The sequence below is a fragment of the Stylophora pistillata genome, chromosome 1, assembly GCF_964205215.1.
Source record: "Stylophora pistillata chromosome 1, jaStyPist1.2, whole genome shotgun sequence".
Classification (NCBI taxonomy): Eukaryota; Metazoa; Cnidaria; class Anthozoa; order Scleractinia; family Pocilloporidae; genus Stylophora; species Stylophora pistillata.
In genome coordinates, this window is record NC_142519.1 from 58,006,969 (window position 1) to 58,028,739 (window position 21,771).

General features: G+C 39.8%; 4 protein-coding genes and 1 pseudogene across 4 annotated transcripts; 3 read left to right on the forward strand and 2 right to left on the reverse strand.

Moving 5' to 3' along the window:
* Positions 1-938: 938 nt before the first annotated feature.
* Positions 939-2,571, forward strand: LOC111337140 (homeodomain-only protein). Its single transcript, XM_022943377.2, has 2 exons — positions 939-1,210; positions 2,014-2,571. Exons 1-2 carry the CDS (start codon positions 1,067-1,069, stop codon positions 2,119-2,121), a joined length of 252 nt encoding a protein of 83 aa, XP_022799112.2. The 5' UTR covers positions 939-1,066; the 3' UTR covers positions 2,122-2,571.
* An 891-nt stretch (positions 2,572-3,462) lies between these two features.
* LOC148743299 (scavenger receptor cysteine-rich domain-containing protein DMBT1 pseudogene) lies at positions 3,463-6,850 on the forward strand (annotated as a pseudogene).
* Positions 6,851-7,227: 377 nt separating this feature from the next.
* On the reverse strand, positions 7,228-14,585 carry LOC148743300 (uncharacterized). The gene is made up of 5 exons (XM_088726059.1): positions 14,219-14,585; positions 12,056-12,202; positions 11,220-11,666; positions 8,952-9,101; positions 7,228-8,357 (listed from the first exon to the last, which is right to left on the reverse strand). The coding sequence occupies exons 1-5, from the start codon at positions 14,480-14,482 to the stop codon at positions 8,085-8,087; spliced, it is 1,281 nt and encodes a 426-aa protein (XP_088582185.1). The 5' UTR covers positions 14,483-14,585; the 3' UTR covers positions 7,228-8,084.
* Positions 14,586-14,653: 68 nt separating this feature from the next.
* Positions 14,654-16,863, forward strand: LOC148743301 (uncharacterized). The gene is made up of 2 exons (XM_088726035.1): positions 14,654-14,827; positions 14,967-16,863. The coding sequence occupies exons 1-2, from the start codon at positions 14,654-14,656 to the stop codon at positions 15,237-15,239; spliced, it is 447 nt and encodes a 148-aa protein (XP_088582161.1). The 3' UTR covers positions 15,240-16,863.
* LOC148743302 (uncharacterized) lies at positions 16,753-18,922 on the reverse strand. The gene is made up of 2 exons (XM_088725930.1): positions 18,529-18,922; positions 16,753-18,170 (listed from the first exon to the last, which is right to left on the reverse strand). Exons 1-2 carry the CDS (start codon positions 18,648-18,650, stop codon positions 17,060-17,062), a joined length of 1,233 nt encoding a protein of 410 aa, XP_088582056.1. The 5' UTR covers positions 18,651-18,922; the 3' UTR covers positions 16,753-17,059.
* Between the last annotated feature and the right edge of the window lie 2,849 nt (positions 18,923-21,771).

Consider the following 21,771-nt stretch of genomic DNA (forward strand, 5'->3'; position numbering starts at 1 on the left):
CAGGAAGGATCCCGGGATATAGTACATGAAAGAGGATAATAGAGGACCTTTAGAAAATGTGGGAAGTCTGCTGACATCCAAACGAAATGTGTTCACGCGGTTTTGTCAAAACCATATTTATTCTTAATAACTTTATAATGTTGTTACTCCGAAATAAAAAATGCGTATACAGTTGTTGTATTAGCATCTCCGGATGATTTTAACACCTAGGGCTCAATGTAGAGTTATGAAAGCTTTTAACATTTACGATCTGGAAAATTTATCTCAGAAATAATCTGCTCTGTTCGGTTCTTGAACTTTTGGACGCCTAGAATTTGAAACACCACTCAACACTTATCTAAATTAGCACCTTTTATGTTCAACAATACATTCTGAAACTGAAATATTTCGGGGATAGATATGCGACAATCTAGTCTGAATTATACTAATTGATAACACAAAAAAAAGGGGAAATAAATGTTGATTTTCACTCGACGAATATGAATAAACGATAAATCCACAGTAACTAATTGTAATGGAGGGTCTTTTGTAAGTGTTATTTACATTGATTGACTAAGTAGGAGCGAAATCGTACCCAAATATGTTGGTTAGCCAAATTAAGGCGAAGTGTCGGATTCTGTTGCATATTTTATCATGTGGTTTTATTGAAACAAACTAAGCTAGTTTTGTTTCCCCAGAATTCGTTTCATACCCTTACAGAAGGAAACATTAAAAATTTCAAATTTTTGTAAGCGTTTTCAGAATATAATCAGTCGCGGTCCATCTCAGCTTTCAGTTTTCTCCCTTCATATGCCAACGTTATTTATTCGAGGGTCGGTTATGAAATTATGATATGACGCTACACATAATGTACATGAGGGAAGAATCGTATACACCAACCAATCCGGTTCTCCGCAAGCCACCTGTTTAGGAAAAAAATTTGCACAAAAGATTTAATTCGTAGATGCTTCATAACCGTCAAAGCGCTGTCAAAGAAATGCCGCTTTAACGCGACTAACCCAAAACCATAAAAATCCCGGCTCTTGTCACGAAAAAGTGCTTTGACTACTCGAGGAGAAACCAAACCATGGCCGATATTTTGAAAAGGATTGGCGAAGATAAAGAAAAATCAACAGCTCTAGAGGACGCTTTTAAATCTTGTAGATATCCTGATTCATTGAGTATGACACTTCTGGCTGCCGACATTGGTATCACAGAAGAAGAAATAGAGGTATGAAGATTTATTTGCCTTTTTTAGGTCATTCCGCGTTGTAGATCACCTTAAAAGAATCACGCACTTAACTTTTAACATTGTAATTTTTCGTACTGAGATTTCGCGCCTGGAAAGTCTAAAAAAACCATTTAAAGTTGTAAAGGAAAATTAAAATCGAGTCAGTTTTTTTCCTTTTTCTTTTTTTTTTTCGTTTGGTATTGAATTGTGCATATTCCGGGAAGCGAAAGGTTCAAAGTATACGTAAAATTGATAGTTTTTGTGGAAAAGTAACCATTAGTCTAAGCGTTAGGAGTAAATAGAGTGTGGTTTCTTGAGCCTGGATATTGCGACATAGGTGAAGTTAAACCAGCAACCGACCGATACTTAAGGTTAGCTTTTTAAACGATTTACTACAAAATTCTCAAATAAAATTCGGTTTCTTTTACAAAATGCGCTATGAAAACAAACGTTTTATGGTTGAAAATAATTTTCTTGAACATTTTTCGAAGAAGTGCTATCATTACAAAAATTGAGCTTAAAACCAGGAAAGGCAATATTTTAAATTGACGGTGCTAAAATTGATAATGTATTGAATTCTGTCATGGCGTTGAAATTATGAACTACGAATCTTTCTTCCACTCACATCTTTCTTCGAATTTCTCATTTGCCTCACAGAATATTAATTAAAATCATTTTCAATTAAACCAGCTGAGCAAAGATGTAATTAAAGATGGGCGTTTTTGTCATATTTTGGTGATTTCATTTCTTACAATTTTCCCATCAACAAGACACAGCAACTAAATTTTGTGGTTTGTTTCCAGAACTGGTTTGCAGCAAGACTGACAAAATGGAGGAAAGAGGAAGGATTTGTGCCTATCGCAGAGCGGGCAGCAATTTTGGCTCAGAGCATGAATAAAAGTACAAAGTAAATGTAATCTTGATGTAATCAAGAGCCAACACTCTTTGAATGAAGGAAAAGTATACATAGGGTAGATGAACTTTTCAAAGAGGAAGTGTTTCTGTCACTGTATTTGGAATAATGAAGCAACCTTTACTTTTTCGTAAAACGAAGTTAATTTTTAAGAATTTAGAAGACTCTTCTTGACGTGCAATTTTCAAGAAACTGTTAGGTTGAAGGCGCGGGCGCCTTGAAGTATATCCCACAGTTTATACCCGTCATCTTGCATTCGATTATTGACGCAGACAAAGTGTGAATATTAATTATTGGAGTGCATGGAAATATAATGTTTTCGTGGAATGGAGCCACCTGTCAAAAATTGTACAATCTAGTTTTACAGCAGCAGATCAAATGAATTAATGAACTGAAGTAAAGCTACAGATTATCATGGCTGAAATCAATAAAAATAGATTTACTTGTCGATATTGAATTATTTCCTGCTCCTGTTTTATATTCTGAACCGGAATCAAACGGTAATTCAGAGAACCTGTCATTTAGTTTCATCGCATTCTGTGTTATTGCACAGCCAAGACAAGCTTATGTTATTTTTTTATTTACCTGCTTCATTCGCTTATCATTGTATGCAAATCACTGCATAGTAAACAGATTCACACTTTATGTCATGTCTACCTGCTTGAAGTAATTAAAGTAAAATTTCAACAAAAGTGATGAAAATGAAAATTAAAGAACTCTCCATCAGTATCAGCCCTCGAGCGACGGTAGTAGTTCGGATAGCCGGAGGAATTTATTCTGTTCTATCAGTTAGAAGAATTCTTTGTGATTCTAATCTGTCGCTTTTAAATTTATTTGGATGTGTCGTGTTGAAGCAAAGAAAATAATTCGATTTTAGCGAGATATTTCCAGGATGTTATTTAAATGAGAAACAGGGAATATAGAACGGGAAAGGAGAACGAACAACAAAGAACGGAAGAGGGAAACGGAAATGATGAATGGAGAACGAGGAACGCGGAACGAAGAATATGAACGATGGAACGGAGAACGAGGAGTGAAGAACGAGGAACGAAGAATGGGGAACAAGGAACGAGGAACGAGGAACCAGGAACGGAGACGGAGTAAGGATAATGGAGATCGGAGAATAGAGAACGAGGAACGAGGAACGAGGAACGAGGAACGAGGAACGAGGAACGAGGAACGAGGAACGAGGAACGAGGAACAAGGAACGAGGAACGAGGAACGGAGACGGAGTAAGGATAATGGAGATCGGAGAATAGAGAACGAAGAACGGGGAAAGGGAAATAGAGAACGGAGAACGTAGAACGGAGAACGGAAAACGGAGAATGGAGAACAAAGAATGGAGAACAAAGAATGGAGAACGAAGAACGGAAAACGGAAACGAAGAATGGGTGAGAACGAGGACCGGGGAACGGGAGACGAAGAATGGAGAAAGGGGAACAGATCAGAACGAGGACCGTTCGAGGAACGTCCTACGTCCGAGGGACGTTTGAGGAACGAGGAACTGGGAAAGGAGAAAGAAGGACGGAGAATGGAAAGTGAGGGACGGAAAAGGAGGAACAGGAGATGAAGGACGGGAAACCGGCAATAGACCGAAAGTAAAGCGGTAGTTTACATAACAATTCAAACTGGCGGATGACAACGGAAAAAGAGTCCAAGCACCAGCATTAGGCATCAAGCGCTCTTGGAACTCAGTCGTCGGAGCAATCATCATGGACGAATGAAAAAACATTTTTCAATGGTTTCGTTTGTGTTTTCACCATTCGCATGCCCTACGAATGCGGACTGGAATGTCGCACAACATCACCTGTAACACTAAATGAGTTTACATGTTTATAAGTGGGCAAGTTTAATTTTAAAACTGATTTCGTTCATATTACTTTTATACGTCCTAACTTGTTTGCCGCCGGGACTGATAACGTAATAAGCCACTAGGGTGCACAGTTTCCCGGATTTACGCAAAAGATTTTATAATTGAAAGTCTGTTTATAGAACAAGCAACCTTTAAACCTGGCTGGTGTTTTAAATCCGCTTTCAGAGTCACAACTTAAGGATTACTTCCGGTTATGTAATTAACTTATCAACCAGTAATATGATGAGCGCTTTTTTCGACGAATTAGCACAACGTTTTCTGCTTGACATAAAACACACATTAGCAGTAATTTGAAGATTGCCTCAGTGGCCATAGGTTATAATTCCCAGGAGTCTTTTTAAGAAAATGTAAAAAAAACGGAAAACACGAAATTTCCTCGAATAAGCACCCACATTGCAATAAATGCTCACCCTCTGGGAAACTCCTCCCTGGTTTTCTTAAAAAGTAGCGATATTGAGCCTGTTACTATTGCCACTTTATTCAAAACGTTTTTAAGCTTCAACTACACTGGAGTCAGTACAGGAGAATAATAAGTGCCTCCCTCGATTAAGCGCCTTCCTCCATAAAACGCCCCTTCTTTTAGCTGAAATTTTGAACTAGCGCCCAGGTGCTTAATCGAAAAAATACAGTAACCAGATTATAGAGATCTTGTTTGGACGTTTTCGTAATTTCAAACTGACCACTCGTACCTTTTTTTTTGTCAAGTATGGGCTTGGTTGATTAAGGAATGCATGCATTTTTCATCACCTTTTAAATCGGCGTTAGAGATATGTTATAATTTTAGCCTTTGACTATAAAAAGTAAAGTGTTCAATAAACATGAATTTGTGTATCTTAACCTTGTGTATCTTTGCTTTTCTGACGAATTAACTCGTTTTGAAATTACTAAAGTTTTTAGTTATATCTAAGTCACATTTGCTCCTCTTTCATTGTAGCTTAAACTACTTTAGCTCTTTCAAAGGGCCGGACCGCCATGACAAAAAATATTGATTGCGTAATATCTGGAAGATTTCTCATGTCTCGAGTAGTTGTCACAAATAGAACGAGAAGTGATTTCGAACAGTTTAAATTCACATTACTAATGCTGGTTGAATCACATTCTCGGAGTCTCCAATCCACCACAGAATTTACTTGCACAGCGGACAAGCAGATTGCCTGAAAATTTTAAAAAAGTCTCATCTAAGAATTTGCACTCTGAATTCCATCTTAAGATTGAAAGATAATTTCTGAACAATTAGGGACAAATTCATCATTATGAACTCGTTTTCAATGAGCAACTGTTCATAACCGCAGCTGTAAGGTCGCTTGTTAATAAATGTCAGCAGTTCAATAAAGTCTCGACAAGAGGGGATCCTCTCTTCAATTTCACTTAATCTTTGGGTTTTTTGAAACAACTGCCTTTGTGAGGCTGTTAAAGATCAATAATTTAATAACAGCGGGATAGCTTATCAACTTGCTATTTATTCTCTCAATTCTGTTATCAGTTCTTACTGCTGGATCCTTACGTATCAATGGAAACACAGCTACTGGAAGGGTTGAGGTCTACTATGATGGCCAGTGGGGTACGATTTGTGACGATGCGTGGGATATCAACGATGCTAATGTAGTGTGCAGGCAGCTTGGTTACACACGAGCGAATCGAGCCTACAGTGGCGCCACCCACGGCCAAGGTACTGGTCCAATTTGGATGGACGACCTGGCATGCTCAGGCAGTGAGTCTCATGTATATGACTGTAGACATCGAGGATGGGGAAACCATGATTGTACACACAGTGGGGACGCCAATGTGGAGTGTTTCTTGCTACTCCGTTTGGTAAATGGTGGCGCCAACTATGACCGCGTGGAGGTTTATCACAATGGGCAGTGGGGCACAGTCTGCGATGATTATTGGATATGAATGATGCTAATGTGGTTTGCCGTCAGCTTGGGTTTCCCAGCGCATCATCAGCCCCTGGCGGCGCACAATGCGGTCAGGGATCTGATCCTATCTGGATGGATGACGTGGGATGTCAAGGAGGAGAAGCTTCTCTGTTGGACTGTGCACATGATGGCTGGGGAAGTCACAACTGTGACCATTCTGAGGATGCCAGCTTAGTATGTAGCACCTAGAAAACCCTGAAAACATCTTGCTTTTTACTAACTCAGTATAACTGCTGAAACTAGTTACATTATTATAGTATGTAAAAGAGAAATATCACTTCGGAATGAGCGAAACATAAATTTAGAGTTAAAAATCAAAAGCTCTCTGCAAGTAGGAAGAAATCACATTTTCTTTGAGTCGCTCATACTTTGCCTTCTACGTTTCGAAACCTAATTTCTTTGGTAAATATCAAGTTAGAAACAAATAAAACGTAACGTATCTAAATGTTAGCAGAGGTTCTGCCGAAAGCAAAACATAGTCATGTTGATTACCAATCTAGTACGGTTTGTAAATAGAAACCTCATTAAGTAGGCTTTCATTTCGCGTTTTCAATTTTACAAATTTTGTAAACAACTTCAAGTTTTCGAATGAACAAATTTAGGTAAGTGAAGAAAAAAAATTTGTACAATGTTCTTAGTTAGAATGTGTCTTTTTTAATGATAAATAGAATACTAGATATGACAAAGTATCACAAAGCTTTTTTTGAATAGATAACAACTTTCCTTCATCCTTCAATTATTCTTAGCGGTCTCCCTACTGCGTATGAAATTTGTATTCGATTTCCTTATTGCTTGTCCGTGTATTAGTGTTATGGCAGAAGTTACAGTATTTGTCTGGTTTCACATGTTTTCAACCTTTCTCTCGACACTTTTCGCCCTTCCATCCCGTCCTATGTTGAGTGCGTCGCTAAGTCTCTCTAATCTCATGATAAAAGAACAAGTAACACTGGTGTGACTACATAATTGTTTTTCCAATTTGAAGTCGTAGTATGAATTGTTTTTGGATTTGAGTTTATAGGCGTAAATTAAAAAACTTTTTGGCAGGGATGTCTTTAAGGTCTTCAATGGCCGTCGTGACGTGATGTGAAAGGTCAATACAGGTGAAATTTGGAAAGCTCTTAAGCAGCCTTAGAAACACAACACCTTTCCTCTAAGATTGTGAATCACCGTAACATGATGTCCTTATGAAGAGGCATTATCTTTGACAACCGTATATTGCTGTACGTTTAACAACTTCTCACCGAAAAGGAGGTGGTTAGTGGTGGATATTTACCGAGCCGCGAAAACAGTCAGATAATAGAGTACAAAAAGATGATTTTAAGTTATTTATTCCTGCAACCATTACAATATTTTTGGGCAAAAAATCCCGCGCGCGTTGCTCGGAAGTGAATACCAAAGGGAATTCGAAGTTTGAGTTGCTAATCAGAGCGTACCTTCGATGCTATCCTTTGTTTGAGTATATATTACAATGATATACAGACAAGATACCAAGAATGGTAAAACAAAACCAAGTATGAGACAAATAGAGCTATGTAACCAGCGGCGGATTTACATTTATATATAGATATTAATCACTTACGGCGAGTAATATAATAACAGTTATGTTGGAGCGAATCACATCAATCCCTTCCATGCGACCTCGCCTTACCAAGAGGATATCACTTGGCGTGAACAAAACTATGACGTTCCCAGTCATTACTCTCTTCTGTTCAGCTACTTTTCGTTAATTTCAGTGACTTTCAAGCTCTAAAGAAAGGTTTTTACTTCCGGGCAACGCGGTTTGCATTTCCCTATCACCTCTGACTAGTTACAACTTTTTACCTAGAATAATTATGCTGTTTTGAAACTTATTATTCAAGAGCATTTAGGTTTTACTTATAAACCTGTTCTTGTTTCTGCTTTGGAGCAACTTCTAACTTTTCCTACTAAGCTAACACGAACGAGAGTGCCAGGTGTCGCAAAATAAAAACCAAAGTAATCACGTCGTCAAATCAAAATAGGTAAGCTATCGAAAAGCAAGTTGGAAAAATCTGGAAACCAGCATGCGTAAAAAAGGCAGTGACTAGATTGCAAAGCAGGTTTACCATCAAAACTTGATCAAAAATTACTCCATTGTTTCAAGATTACTATAGTAATTATAGTTTTATGTTCCTATGATTATCAAGGAGGTTAAAATGCAAGAAAATAGGCAGTCATGCCGGCCAGGAAAATAGCAGTAGACGGAAAAACCATATGACCGGCGTTCGGTGTAGTTCCAGTCTTCGGTTTAGTTCCAGTCTTCGGTTTAGTTTCAGTCTTCGGATTAGTTCCAGTCTTCGCTTTCATTGCTTCCTTTATCATGTTACGTTTGCCACTTAGTATCCCGGTTGCTGTGTGTTTTGACAGGTCGACGTTTGCATCAGTTCCACGGAAAGCCCAAACAATTGTTACTTCGGTATCATCCTGATAATGATAGCAATAAAAAGAGTTGATGAACGAAGTAACGAAGGAACGAGAGAACGAAGGAACGAAGGAACGAAGGAACGAAGGAACGAAGGAACGAAGGAACGAAGGAACGAAGGAACGAAGGAACGAAGGAACGAAGGAACGAAGGAACGAAGGAACGAAGGAACGAAGGAACGAGGGAACGAAGGAACGAAGGAACGAGGGAACGAAGGAACGAAGGAACGAAGGAACGAAGGAACGAGGGAACGAGGAAACGAGGGAACGAGAGAAAAAGTGCATAGAAAAAGGATAAATGAGTGTATGAAGAATTAATAGATGTATGATTGGACGGATGAGAAACAAATTGAAAGCCTATTACTTACTCTTTACATTTAAAGAAAACTGATAACCAACCATGCTTGCCTGTTATATGTTATGAAAAGGTCCTCTATTCATAGTACACAGTTTTCGAGTTCTCACACAGATTTATTTCTTGAAGTTTTGGCACGGCCTCAATATGCAAAGCCATCGGTGACCAGCTTTCTTTCCTCGAATTAAGCCAAATTTTGTGATTGATTTTTAGGGCCTGCCGTGTCTGGCTAAAAATCTTACCTGGAACTGCACATTATCAGCAGTGTCTCCTGTTACAGCATCCCTAAAGAACTCCACCATGGTTGTACCGTCCTTTTCACTCACGTTTGTGAGGAGGAAGCTTTGCTTTGGGTTTCTGGTTGGTTTTGATAAGGACGTGCTCCAGTAATTCTGTTAGCAAATGAAGGCCAATGCTATTAATTTAAATTGCATATTTATAGAGTTTGTAAAAAGGTAAGCGTGTCCTACCTAGAATTTACTCTAAAATAAAAGTTCATCTATATTATTTTCACTCATTTGTTTGTCTCTCTTTCATTTGCAATACGTTTGTGAGTCAGTTATGGAGTGAGTAATTCACTGAGTCAATCTATCAGTCAGTAGGTCAGTTAGTCAGCTATTCAGTGAGTCGGCAACTCAGTTAGTTATTCAGTCAGACAGTCATTTAGTCAATTAGCTATCCAATAAGCTAATCAGTCAGTCAGTCAGTCAGTCATTTAGTCAATTAGTTATTCAATAAGTTAGTCAGTCAGCCAGTCAGTCGGCTAGTCAGTCAGCCAGTCAGTCAGTCAGTCAGTCAGTCTGTCAATCAGTCTGTTAGTCAGCCAGTCAGTCAATCAGTCAGTAAGCCAATCAGTCTGTCAGTCAGCTAGCCAGTCAGTCAGTCAGTCAGTCAATCAGTCAGCTAGTCAGCCATGCAGTCTGTCAGCTAGTCAGTCAGACGTCAGTGAATTTGTCAATGAATCAGTCAGCCAGCCAGTCGCTCGGCGGTCGGTCCATCAGTAGGTTGCCCAGTTCGCCAAATCACGAAAATTCGTACTTCATTTCTTCAGGTTTTAATAATAATAATAATAATAATAATAATAATAATTTACATTTATATAGCGCAGACCTCTATATGAATATATTCAGTCGCGCTTCACAATATCGTAAGATAAAATTATGGCAAAAGTAACTGAGATATAAGAGGCAATACTCTACTTTTAGGTGATCATGACAGAGAACTATATACTAAGTATGTTAAATGTACTGTGTATATGTGTGTGACACGTCGACGCATGCAAGCATTCTGCACATTACTGTGGTCAACCAAGTCGAAGTTCAGTTATTTGTTTTAGCAGGTTGATTAATTTGGCAGCTGTAATAGCTGATGTGGACCTGCTGTCCTAACCCACCTATCCCACCCCAGGGGAGGACATCCATCAAACAGTAATCTCGTGTGTGGGAAATTAACGTCTCCTGCCCCAACCCTGCAGGAGACGGGACCTCCATTTATTCGTCCCTATCCGAGAAGACTAGAATATCTAACCATTTCTTGATGTTATAGAAAGGTAGCAAATTCTTCTCAATTATTTTAAGACCTTGAGTGTTGGTCCGGCCGGGGCTCGAACCCTCGACCTCCCGCACAACAGTCCAGCGCTCTATCCATTGAGCTAATCGGGAGGCGGGTGTCGAGGATGTCTATAGAATGATTATTCGCTTTTTCTTAGTGTGACATTTTATTGGAATGGAATCTATGGATCTATTATCATTGCCTTGGAAGACAGGAGGGAAATACATATCAGATGACAATTTTTTACTGGGTTGTGGTCAAATGACGCAGCTTTTTTTTGTCTCTAAAAAAATGTTTACTTTTTTGGTAAATAATTTGACGACAATCCATTACTATCACACTAATTTGCTCACCAACCTGTTACTTGAAATTTCTGTTGGCATGACTACCTCAAGTTGATTACAAGGGAATTATGCGTTCTTAAGAAAATGAGCTCCACGGCTGGCAATATTAGAATAACAAAAGAAACAGAAACTCTATTATATTCGCTTCTCATAATTAATTACTAGAGAACAATTTTTAGGCCACTTAATGAGTGAAAAACCGGTCAGCCGAACCTAACAGCAAAAAGTACAGTTTTCACAGTTTTACAGTTTGGTTTCTCTCTTCTTTCAATTTTATTAGATGAAGATTTTCTGAAGAATGCACTAAGCCTTGTAAATAAAGACCAGGTGGAAACCTTTCAGCATCTTTGAACGCAACCCCCTGGGGAAATATGAAACAAGAATGTTGTTTCCACAATGCTCAGAACACGGCAGAAGTCTGAGAAACCCTGAAATTCGCTGTTTGATACATAATCTTGATTTGCTCGGCTTTATTTCGAAAGAATTATTTTACCATTCTTGCATGATCTCGATGCCTGCCAAGCGGTTTGGCAAAATGAAAGCAAACTGTCAATGTGTTAAACAAAAATAAGAAACGAAATTTATCGATGAAGAAAATATTGCTGATTGACTTACATCTACGTATCCTGAACCAGAGGCATATCCTGTCACGGCTATGTCATAATTGACCATGTTTTTGCCATCAGCTGTTGTGGTAAATCCTACAGCACACCAACCGGTTGTTTTACAGGTCATCTTGAACATCAGTTTGCTGTTGCTGTAGGTCCATTCGAGTTTGAATGAGCCATCGGGAGACATGGCACTTGCGTATTTTGGAGGAGCCATTGGAGTCGTAGGAGCCACCGATTCTTTTGTCGTGGGAGCCACCGATTCATTTGTCGACATCATTGTTGCCGATGGTTGTATGGCTGTTGTTGATGGCAACGGCGGAGGTTCCTTCGCTAAAGAAATCAAGTTATATCTCCCATCCAATATTTTGGTCTTGTCGTGTTTTGACAAACCATTATTGTTCGCATCACTGGTGGCTTTCGAGGCGAATATCACTTTAACTTCGGTGGTATTCTGCACAAAGGAAAAAAGTGAATAAAACAAAGGAAATATTGCAAAAAGATGGGTTTCCCTCAGTTTCGAAGGGGTGGGGGGACGGGGTGGTAGGTGGTTTGAGAACAGATGCTGGGGATGAATCGTTCAATGGGGATCTGTTAAACATGTTCCCTAAGAATATATTTCTTCCATATTTTCTGTAGAAAATTCTTTGTATAGGGTGGAGGGGGGGGGGGGGGTTCTAAGATACTCGTTTTCTTCCCACCTGAAGGATCTCCGGTGAAGGATTTCCGCTGCGAACAACTCGGCCTTTCGGCATGAAAAGATATCATATCGACTTAAAACTAGAAAAGGCGAATTTAGAGCAGTGTTGTCATCTTTACGCTACTAAATCGTATCATTAATACCTTAAATTGGACGTCTTCAGCATCTCCCGTCTCAGCATCCCTGTAAAACTCCACAGTGGTTTTCCCACCAGCTTCAGAGGCTGATATGAGTTTGTAACTTTGTATTCCATCTTTCTTCGGTGGTCCCGGCCCTAGGCTCCAGTAATCCTGTCAAAACAAAGTCCAACCGCCTTAGGTTTACCATAAAGCGTCAAAGTGAAAAATGCCACCGTTTATAATTTCAACCTAAATTTTTATAGAGAATTTGTCGATTGAGTATCGTAGAACCAAACCCAACGTACTCATGGCAGCCAATCAGAAAAAGTAGGAGCGACGATAACTCAAAATAAACCATATATGGTCAGCTACAAGCGCAAGCGCGGGAAAAAAAAAAGCGAGTGTCCGAGTCATGATCGGTTTTAATTTTGCATCTGATTGGTTGAAAGGGTAGCGGAAGAAATCTACACCAGTCACGTACAGATCATTTCCTAGAAAATTAACCAACAGTGAGTGACGGGGAAACTTGTTTGCCTAACAAAGCTTAATTTTAAGATTAGGAATATCGTAAGTCGACTGTAGCCTAGCAACATTCCTCACAACAATTTCATGAGAACAACTGAAGGACGCGGTCACGATAACTCACACCTACGACGAAATCACCAGACTGCGAGCGTGAAAGACGAGAAGATAATATTTTATCACGAAAATTCGTACTTCATTTCTTCAGGTTTTAATAATAATAATAATAATAATAATAATAATTTACATTTATATAGCGCAGACCTCTATATGAATATATTCAGTCGCGCTTCACAATATCGTAAGATAAAATTATGGCAAAAGTAACTGAGATATAAGAGGCAATACTCTACTTTTAGGTGATCATGACAGAGAACTATATACTAAGTATGTTAAATGTACTGTGTATATGTGTGTGACACGTCGACGCATGCAAGCATTCTGCACATTACTGTGGTCAACCAAGTCGAAGTTCATTTATTTGTTTTAGCAGGTTGATTAATTTGGCAGCTGTAATAGCTGATGTGGACCTGCTGTCCTAACCCACCTATCCCACCCCAGGGGAGGACATCCATCAAACAGTAATCTCGTGTGTGGGAAATTAACGTCTCCTGCCCCAACCCTGCAGGAGACGGGACCTCCATTTATTCGTCCCTATCCGAGAAGACTAGAATATCTAACCATTTCTTGATGTTATAGAAAGGTAGCAAATTCTTCTCAATTATTTTAAGACCTTGAGTGTTGGTCCGGCCGGGGCTCGAACCCTCGACCTCCCGCACAACAGTCCAGCGCTCTATCCATTGAGCTAATCGGGAGGCGGGTGTCGAGGATGTCTATAGAATGATTATTCGCTTTTTCTTAGTGTGACATTTTATTGGAATGGAATCTATGGATCTATTATCATTGCCTTGGAAGACAGGAGGGAAATACATATCAGACGACAATTTTTTACTGGGTTGTGGTCAAATGACGCAGCTTTTTTTTGTCTCTAAAAAAATGTTTACTTTTTTGGTAAATAATTTGACGACAATCCATTACTATCACACTAATTTGCTCACCAACCTGTTACTTGAAATTTCTGTTGGCATGACTACCTCAAGTTGATTACAAGGGAATTATGCGTTCTTAAGAAAATGAGCTCCACGGCTGGCAATATTAGAATAACAAAAGAAACAGAAACTCTATTATATTCGCTTCTCATAATTAATTACTAGAGAACAATTTTTAGGCCACTTAATGAGTGAAAAACCGGTCAGCCGAACCTAACAGCAAAAAGTACAGTTTTCACAGTTTTACAGTTTGGTTTCTCTCTTCTTTCAATTTTATTAGATGAAGATTTTCTGAAGAATGCACTAAGCCTTGTAAATAAAGACCAGGTGGAAACCTTTCAGCATCTTTGAACGCAACCCCCTGGGGAAATATGAAACAAGAATGTTGTTTCCACAATGCTCAGAACACGGCAGAAGTCTGAGAAACCCTGAAATTCGCTGTTTGATACATAATCTTGATTTGCTCGGCTTTATTTCGAAAGAATTATTTTACCATTCTTGCATGATCTCGATGCCTGCCAAAGCGGTTTGGCAAAATGAAAGCAAACTGTCAATGTGTTAAACAAAAATAAGAGACGAAATTTATCGATGAAGAAAATATTGCAGATTGACTTACATCTACGTATCCTGCACCAGAGTCATATCCTGTCACGGCTATGTCATAACTGACCATGTTTTTGCCATCGGCTGTTTCACTAAACGCCACCGCGCAGTAACCGGTTGTTTGACAAGCAAGAGTGAAAATCAACTGGCTGTTGTTATATCTCCATTGCAGCTGATACGCGCCGTCTGGAGATTCTAGGGTGGTTTTCGAGGTAGCGCTGATCTCACAAAAAGCAAGTGAGGCCAAAGCAAGTGTTACAAAAGCAAAGAAGGCCATGTTCCATCCTTCGTTTGCCTTACGTGAAGATGAGATGTTCGGGCAAGTATTCTCAGGTTACGAAAGAAATGATTATTGATCTCACAGATGTAGAGAGTCCTAAAGTGTGACGTCACGTTGCCATGACAGCATTTTTTTCTGGTCTAAACAGTTTAAACTCATACTTCAAACATGGCGTCTTTATCGATATGCTCACTCGTTTCTTTCTTTTCTGGAGAGCAGAAATCGCTTGATCGCGGAGAAAACCACTTCAAATTCGACCATGTCCAAAGCTTTATTTATTCCAGGGGAGTTATCAAAGGTGAAGTCCAAGGAAGCATGAAAAATAAGGACTACAAAGTCACAGTAAGTTGCCAATTTGGGATCACAACACGTATGTTCAATTCGAAGAACTCCCTACCCCGATTTCACCTCCAATTTAATGTTTATATTGCGGAATATATATTGCAACTTACGTGTCTGTTTCGAATTATCTTTTTATCAGATTTATCTCGATGAAAACCTTGAAATAAAAAACACAGAATGCGAGTGTCCTCGCGGCGAGTTCAAGTGCAGTCACACGGCAGCCATATTTATTTATGGCATCCATAACCTTAGCAGGACGGACCTGGAATGCCAATGGAAACGAAAGCGAAAGGCAGAAAGCGTACAGTCTGCAAGCCAGATGTTTCCAGCGCCACCGAAGAAGAAGGATTACAGCCCTTTGGCGCGCGATCCTAGCCGAGAAGATCGGATGTGGCTATGTACAGCGAACTAAAGCGCTATGGCAAATTTACAGGGACCTGCTGGATCTTGAGTCCCGAACCACAACCTGCTACCCCTCTCTCGATCAAGACGATTGAGGATATCATTTACTCAGAAGGTTTCCTTATGGCATCTACGAAGGAAAAACAATTAGAGTACTTGATTGAGAATGCCAAAGTAGAGGAGCTAGCTAGAGAACCATAAATGTTATGAGCACCCTCACGGCTGGCCAGCGAAACAGCCCTGCATGGCACCAAGCTCGTAGAGGCCGCCTGACTACTAGTAATTTTGGCTCCGTCCTCCAGGCAAAAAGAGTTACACCGTCTCTTATCAAGCGACTACTTGGGGAATACAACTTGAGTGGAGTTAAAGCAATTGCATGGGGACAGGACAAGGAGACTGAGGCCCTGAAGTCCTTCACCAACATCACAAACTTTACACCTGTACAGACCGGCCTTTGGCTACACGAGTCGGGAGTTCTGGGTGCTTCCCCTGATGGACTTGTGGGAGACGACTCGGTGATTGAGTGTAAGTGCCCCTACACACATCGAAATGCGACAATCAAGGAAGCTTGTGGGCACAAAGACTTTTACTTGGAGGAGAAGGAAGGGAATTATACGCTGTCTACCACACATGTTTACTGGCATCAGTGTCAAGGCCAGATGTTCCTGACAAAGCGCAAATTCTGCTACTTTGTTGCATGGACCACAAAGGATAGTGTTGTTATCAAGATTGAATGAGATGAATCTTGGGAGCACAATATTACTATCTTGAGTGATTTTTACTTTCATCGACTATTCCCAAAGATTACCGAGGGAGAACTTTGAAAAGTGGTGCACAGATGCTGGACATAATCAAAGTGGGGGGGGAGGGGGGGGAGTGGGAGCTAATGTAAATAGGCAGTAGCTAATGTTAAAAGGTATTTTTTTAAATTTCATACATTAATTTCTTAATATAACATTACATATTCTACACTCAGATAGAGACACAAGATGAAGAACCCACATTTTTCCATTTAGCATAGTAACTTAATAATAAATTACATTCTTCCTGAAAGCAAGCTTAAACAATTTTGTTTTGCAACCAATGGCTACTGGTAGCTGGTAACACTTATCCTGGTTACTCAACAGGGCCCAGGTGCATAAAACTTATGCCACACTTAAGTAGGCTTGGATAGCAATGCAAAGGGAAGGGGAGGGAGCCAAAACAAAATCCATGCAGCACAGGTTATTTTTTCTGACTACCTCTCACCATCCCTTAAAGCTAATTTAAGTGTGGCTTTAGTTTTATACACCTGGACTCAGGCTCCCAGCTTCACAGACACAAAAGTAAAACCTTTCAGCCAGCAGGACTTTCACACTTGGAACTGCTGGACGAAAGAATTCCATACTGGTCACATGCCCCTGACCTGGATTTAGTTGAAATGACAATTAAAGAATGTCACTGGATTTCATTATAATCTATGTTCACAGAACACATAGTAGTTTGTATTAATGAACATAAAGGAGATGAATATCAGAAAAATGTAAAACTGACCACATCATATTTTTGACCAAAGCTATGTCAATACCATTTGATCTGTTACAGTAGGGCTTCTAGTAATACAAAAATAATATTAAAAACTCATTGTACTATAATTTAGTTGAAAAAAAGTTCTATTCAGTCAAATTCAAAGTCTTCGCAGCCATCCTTGATCAATAGATACTGCAAATTAACAAGAGCTGAGCACAGTTGGCATAGCTTGTCAGCATGGCACCTCAAAAATGCTGGGATGAAGCCAAGGATGCGAAAACTCTTAAGTCTTGCATTTGCACGCTCTACGTGGATGTGACATCAAGCTATTGATTTTGTCGCCCTTGCCTCACTCTCTGTAAACTTTCCATTGTTGAGAAATGGCGGTATGTTCACTGAAACACCTCTTGGAACTACATCGCTGATGAGAAAACCTTTGTCTGCCAGAACAAGATCACCAGCACTCAAATGTTTACAAAACCCAGACTCTTTAACCATGACCTTGTCACTGACTGAGCCAGGAAAAAGATCACTAACATAGGTTATAACTCCATTTGGGGCAACCCCTATAATGACTTTGAAAGAGTTCATTCCCCTGTAGCTGGAATTTGTAGCATTCTGCTGGGACATGAGCTTAGGTGCAGCAATTTCAATGTCTGTACAATCAATCACAATGCGGCAACTGCTGTACTCAGGGAAAGAGGATGGCAAACACATCTTGTTCTTTTCTCTAGATGGCACGGTTGTCATGATGTCTTTGAACAGGAGAGAATGCAAAACATGGACAAAAGTTAGTACTATGTTAGCAACAGTTGCAACACTGCGTGAAAACAACTGGGCTAAATGTAGATTGGTATAATTTTGTTTCAGTTTCATCAGAGTGATAAATATCTGGTCCTCAAGTGTGATCCCCTCAACCTTCCATCCAGCATAATAGTTTATTTCACCCTTGAATCTTGAAACATATCCCACAACAATATCAAGAACATCCTTAGTGGGTAGACCTGTCTCCATCCGTATCACCTCAGGGCTCAAGCTCTTAGCAGAGTAGTGTGCACTATAGTAACTTGACATTTCCTTGTGTTTAGCTAGTTCTGTTGAAGTCATATCAAGCTCTATTGACAGCAGAGCTTCTTTGGAACTTGTCTTTTCCTCTTGTGAGCATTCAGTGGAACATGGTTCAGAGTTCTCTTTAATCTCTTCAAGCACAGATGCTACAGTTGGTAATTTCGTGGGCTCGGCAGACACTTTCCGTTTTTTCTTGGGGGTAGGTGTACTGGGAGGTGTTGGTCCTGTACCTGGCAGCAAGTCCAAACTATCAAACAGCTTGTGCCTGTTTCTGTCACTGATGGTTGGCATATTTTCTTTTCGCCCATCTTTAAAGTGACAACTGCAAAGTCGCGAATGTTTGCTGGGCTTTCTATCTCCTCTCCTATAACAGAAAAAGACAGAAGCAGTTACTATACTTGCGCTTAAAAAACCCAAAGTTTAGTTGGTCACATGCTTAACCTTGTAGTCTAAGACGTGAATGCGAAGCGAGTATTTCTCTGAGCTTGTTACTTAATACTAGTTAGTGTAAAAGCTTTGATACTCACAACTATCATATAGTTTTTTAGTAACTAAATAATCTTAGATCAAGACTGAAGACAAGGAAAGGCAAAGCCGCGAGAAAACAAATAAGACAAGAAAGAGAAACAGCTAATCGTGAATCAGTTTGAGATAAAAAAAAAAACAGCTATTTCTAATCGATGGTACAGCATCGAAATATATATTTTTCGAAAAATACTCACCTTACAAATGATATCCACTTATCATAGAGTGTTTTATGTTTTTTCTGGTCTGGAAACGAAAAGAATCGGCAGCAGTGGCTTTCAGATGTGCGATTGCAATCTGGATGAAAACACTGGCCCATCGCAAACTTCGTCTCCGTTGCGTTTTGACTCGAATTATTGCTCACCAGGTGCTTTTGTCCGCTTATTATACTCTTCAATAGTAAGGCCAAAGGTTATCTTGATTCTCTTTATCTTATTTCTATTATTGGAGGATAAATTGCGCTATTATAGCTCTTGAAGTGCTCGAGGTCAACGACAATGTGTCACGCTAGGGACGCCATATTGGTTTGTTTAGACCACAGAATTCCGGTGCTATGGAAACGTGACGTAAGCACTTTAGGACTCTATTTGCAATAGCTACGGGATTACGTCACAATGACGTTTGTTGAATCGGGAACGTCGTAAGCTTTCTAATTTTATTGTGTCATTTGGCAGCGATGACCAAACTAATCTAGAATTTCTATACCTGATAAACGCATGTTTTTTTTGTCATCGAAGATTTTCGTATTTTCCTTATATTTTGTGTGTGAAAGTTTCTGTTTTTATTAAATATAAGTTTCACAAGTGTGGCAATTTGATGAAGGTACGCCTACAAGCCATAAACAGCCTCGCACGTCGTTCACCTTTCGACATCAAACGCTGCTCGAGTCTCATTTGTCTGTACGGAATGAAGGGTTAGCTATTTTCCATTTAACAAATGGTAAACACCACAGCGTACACTATTGAGTTATGGATGCACGCGGGAGGTTGCTAAGCACGAAAGAAGCGTAAGAGTCGCTCGAGGCGATAGCCGAGAGCGACTCTAGCTTCTTGAGTGCTTAGCAAACCTCCCAAGTGCATCCATAACTCAATAGTGTACGCTGTGGTGTTTACCATTTGCTTTATAACATAACATTGATACATTGTAGCTAAAGAGTTCCCTTTTATTTAACAAATCTTACGTGACCAGAAAAAACAGGCGCGCGCGGAAAAATAGTCTTTGCATTTGCTCACGTCAGCAGCGTACACCCATGGGCAAATGGGGGACGCTAAATTAACCAATCAGAGCGCGCGCTTTACTTTGGTTATTTTATAAAACCTTTTGTGGTCGTCAGCTTAATAGCTGTTAATTATCACATATCGGCGTGTCGGCGACATCTTTCAAGGCTTTTGTTCGAAAAATTTCAGGCCACCTACGCATGCTCAGGCTTGTGGCACAAAGATATCAAGGGAGCCGAAGCACATCATTTCCGACGACCTTTGCTACTGAGTTAGCCCGGGTTGTTGTCTTCTTTTCTTGACGGCTTTCTTTCGAGTCCTACTGTTTTTACTCTCATTTGGACCTACATGCAATGAGACTGTGAGTTTGACCATTTTTGAGGGTCTTCCAGGGGGTCCTTGTTCCCTTCCAAAATTGTCCTATGTTCCCATGTTCCCACCCTGTTTCCTTATTTGTTCCCCGTTTAATAAATTTGCTTGCCACTTATCACCGCCCTCAATTCCCTCCCGCGAAAAAGAAAGAGACCAGAAACAAAACTTATAAAAAAATAGAATACATTTTATGAGAATGAGATGAAAATGGTTAATGAATAATCATAAATAAAGAGCTTATTCAAGCGTAAGATATATTCAATTATTAAAAACTGGATCAATAGATAATGCAATTCAAGACTTTAAATTGGCTTAGCCATCATGGTATATAAGCCAATATACCATAATCTAATATCTGTACATTGTAATATCCGGTTTCTTCTTCACAAAATAAAGTCGAGAAGATTTGTCTAATATCTTAGCGGCGTTTTTTTTAATGAAACAATTATTCCACTCGCGCTTGTTGGATATGAGATGATTATAGCCCACTCGGCACTACGCGCCTCGTTGGCTATCTATCATCTCATATCCAACGCGCGCTCGTGGAATAATTGTTAAATATTAGCAAGATTTGGGAAACCTACCTTTTAACTCCCGCTCCTTCGTCATCAGTTTAGTAATCGCTGCATTCCACTGTTCTTGGGAATCAATCTCAAATACTCTACCTTTGGGACAGTTCGTTGTGACTTGAAACTCTTTCACACTGATCGTCACTCTGAATCTCGCTATGCTTAGCTGGCTACACCGATCTGCGATTCGAAATCCTTCCCTAACTCGAACAATAAAATCAAATATTGCCTTGTCACTTTCGCCCCCTATTCCCATTTCAAAGGACCAACGCATTGCTGGTTTTTCATCGCCATTTCTATAAATCGCAGCAGTGACAGGCAGCACAACACGAACGGCAAATCTCTCCGCCATCTTGGCAATCTGTGACAACAGATTCCCGCCAACTTCTCGCACCCAGACTCCCAGCTGATTGCTTTGTCTTTATTTGAATTCTTGTGTACGTAAAGAAAGACGAAACGAATGACAGTAGTGCATGAATTACCACTGATAAATAAAATATCAGAAATAACGGTCTTTATTTCTTATATCACACTATTTTCTCCTCTAATTTGTACAGTTATATTACCCTGTTCCCTAAAAATAGGCTTATGTTCCCTTCAATATTTTGCCTTTGTTCCCTTGTTCCCCAAAACCCCTGGGAAACCCTCATTTTTACCAAGTTCAGCTGAAGCTTTTGATATTAGAAAAATTTTCAGCAATTATAATGAGTGTTATGCTTTCTGTGACGTTAATTAAAATGTAGGATTCTCGCTTAAATCATTTTCCCCAGCAGAATCGAATTTCTGCCTTCCCAACCCTAGTTTCTACTGACCCACTTCATTTACAACTTGATATGGTTTGACATTCAATAAATTCAACAGTTCATAATGGAGAATAGGCAGAGAGCCTACGAAGAACCCTTGCAGGACCCTCTTGTACCGCGCATCCGAGGATTGACTGGTTAATTGCATTAGAGAATTTCAAATTTTATTCATAGGAGTTGTGAGAGGAAAAGTTGCCATTAATTAGGAGGGAAGTTGCGGCGCCTACTGTCAGACAGTGTCATTTAGCAACCGTTTCTCCGGTGGAACTCCTTTCGTGTTCGCTTCTCTTAACCATGGAAATGTCTCATCCATTGTTCACGATTCGGCATTCATTTGGGTTGAAGATGTCACTGCAGCCGATTTCAAAGCCTGTTTGGTGCAAGGAGGACAGAGTTCACTAATATCGATTGGCTCGCGTTCCACGGTGCTCAATCGGGACTTTATCATGGGAAAACCAGTTTCGGCCAGTTTACCACTG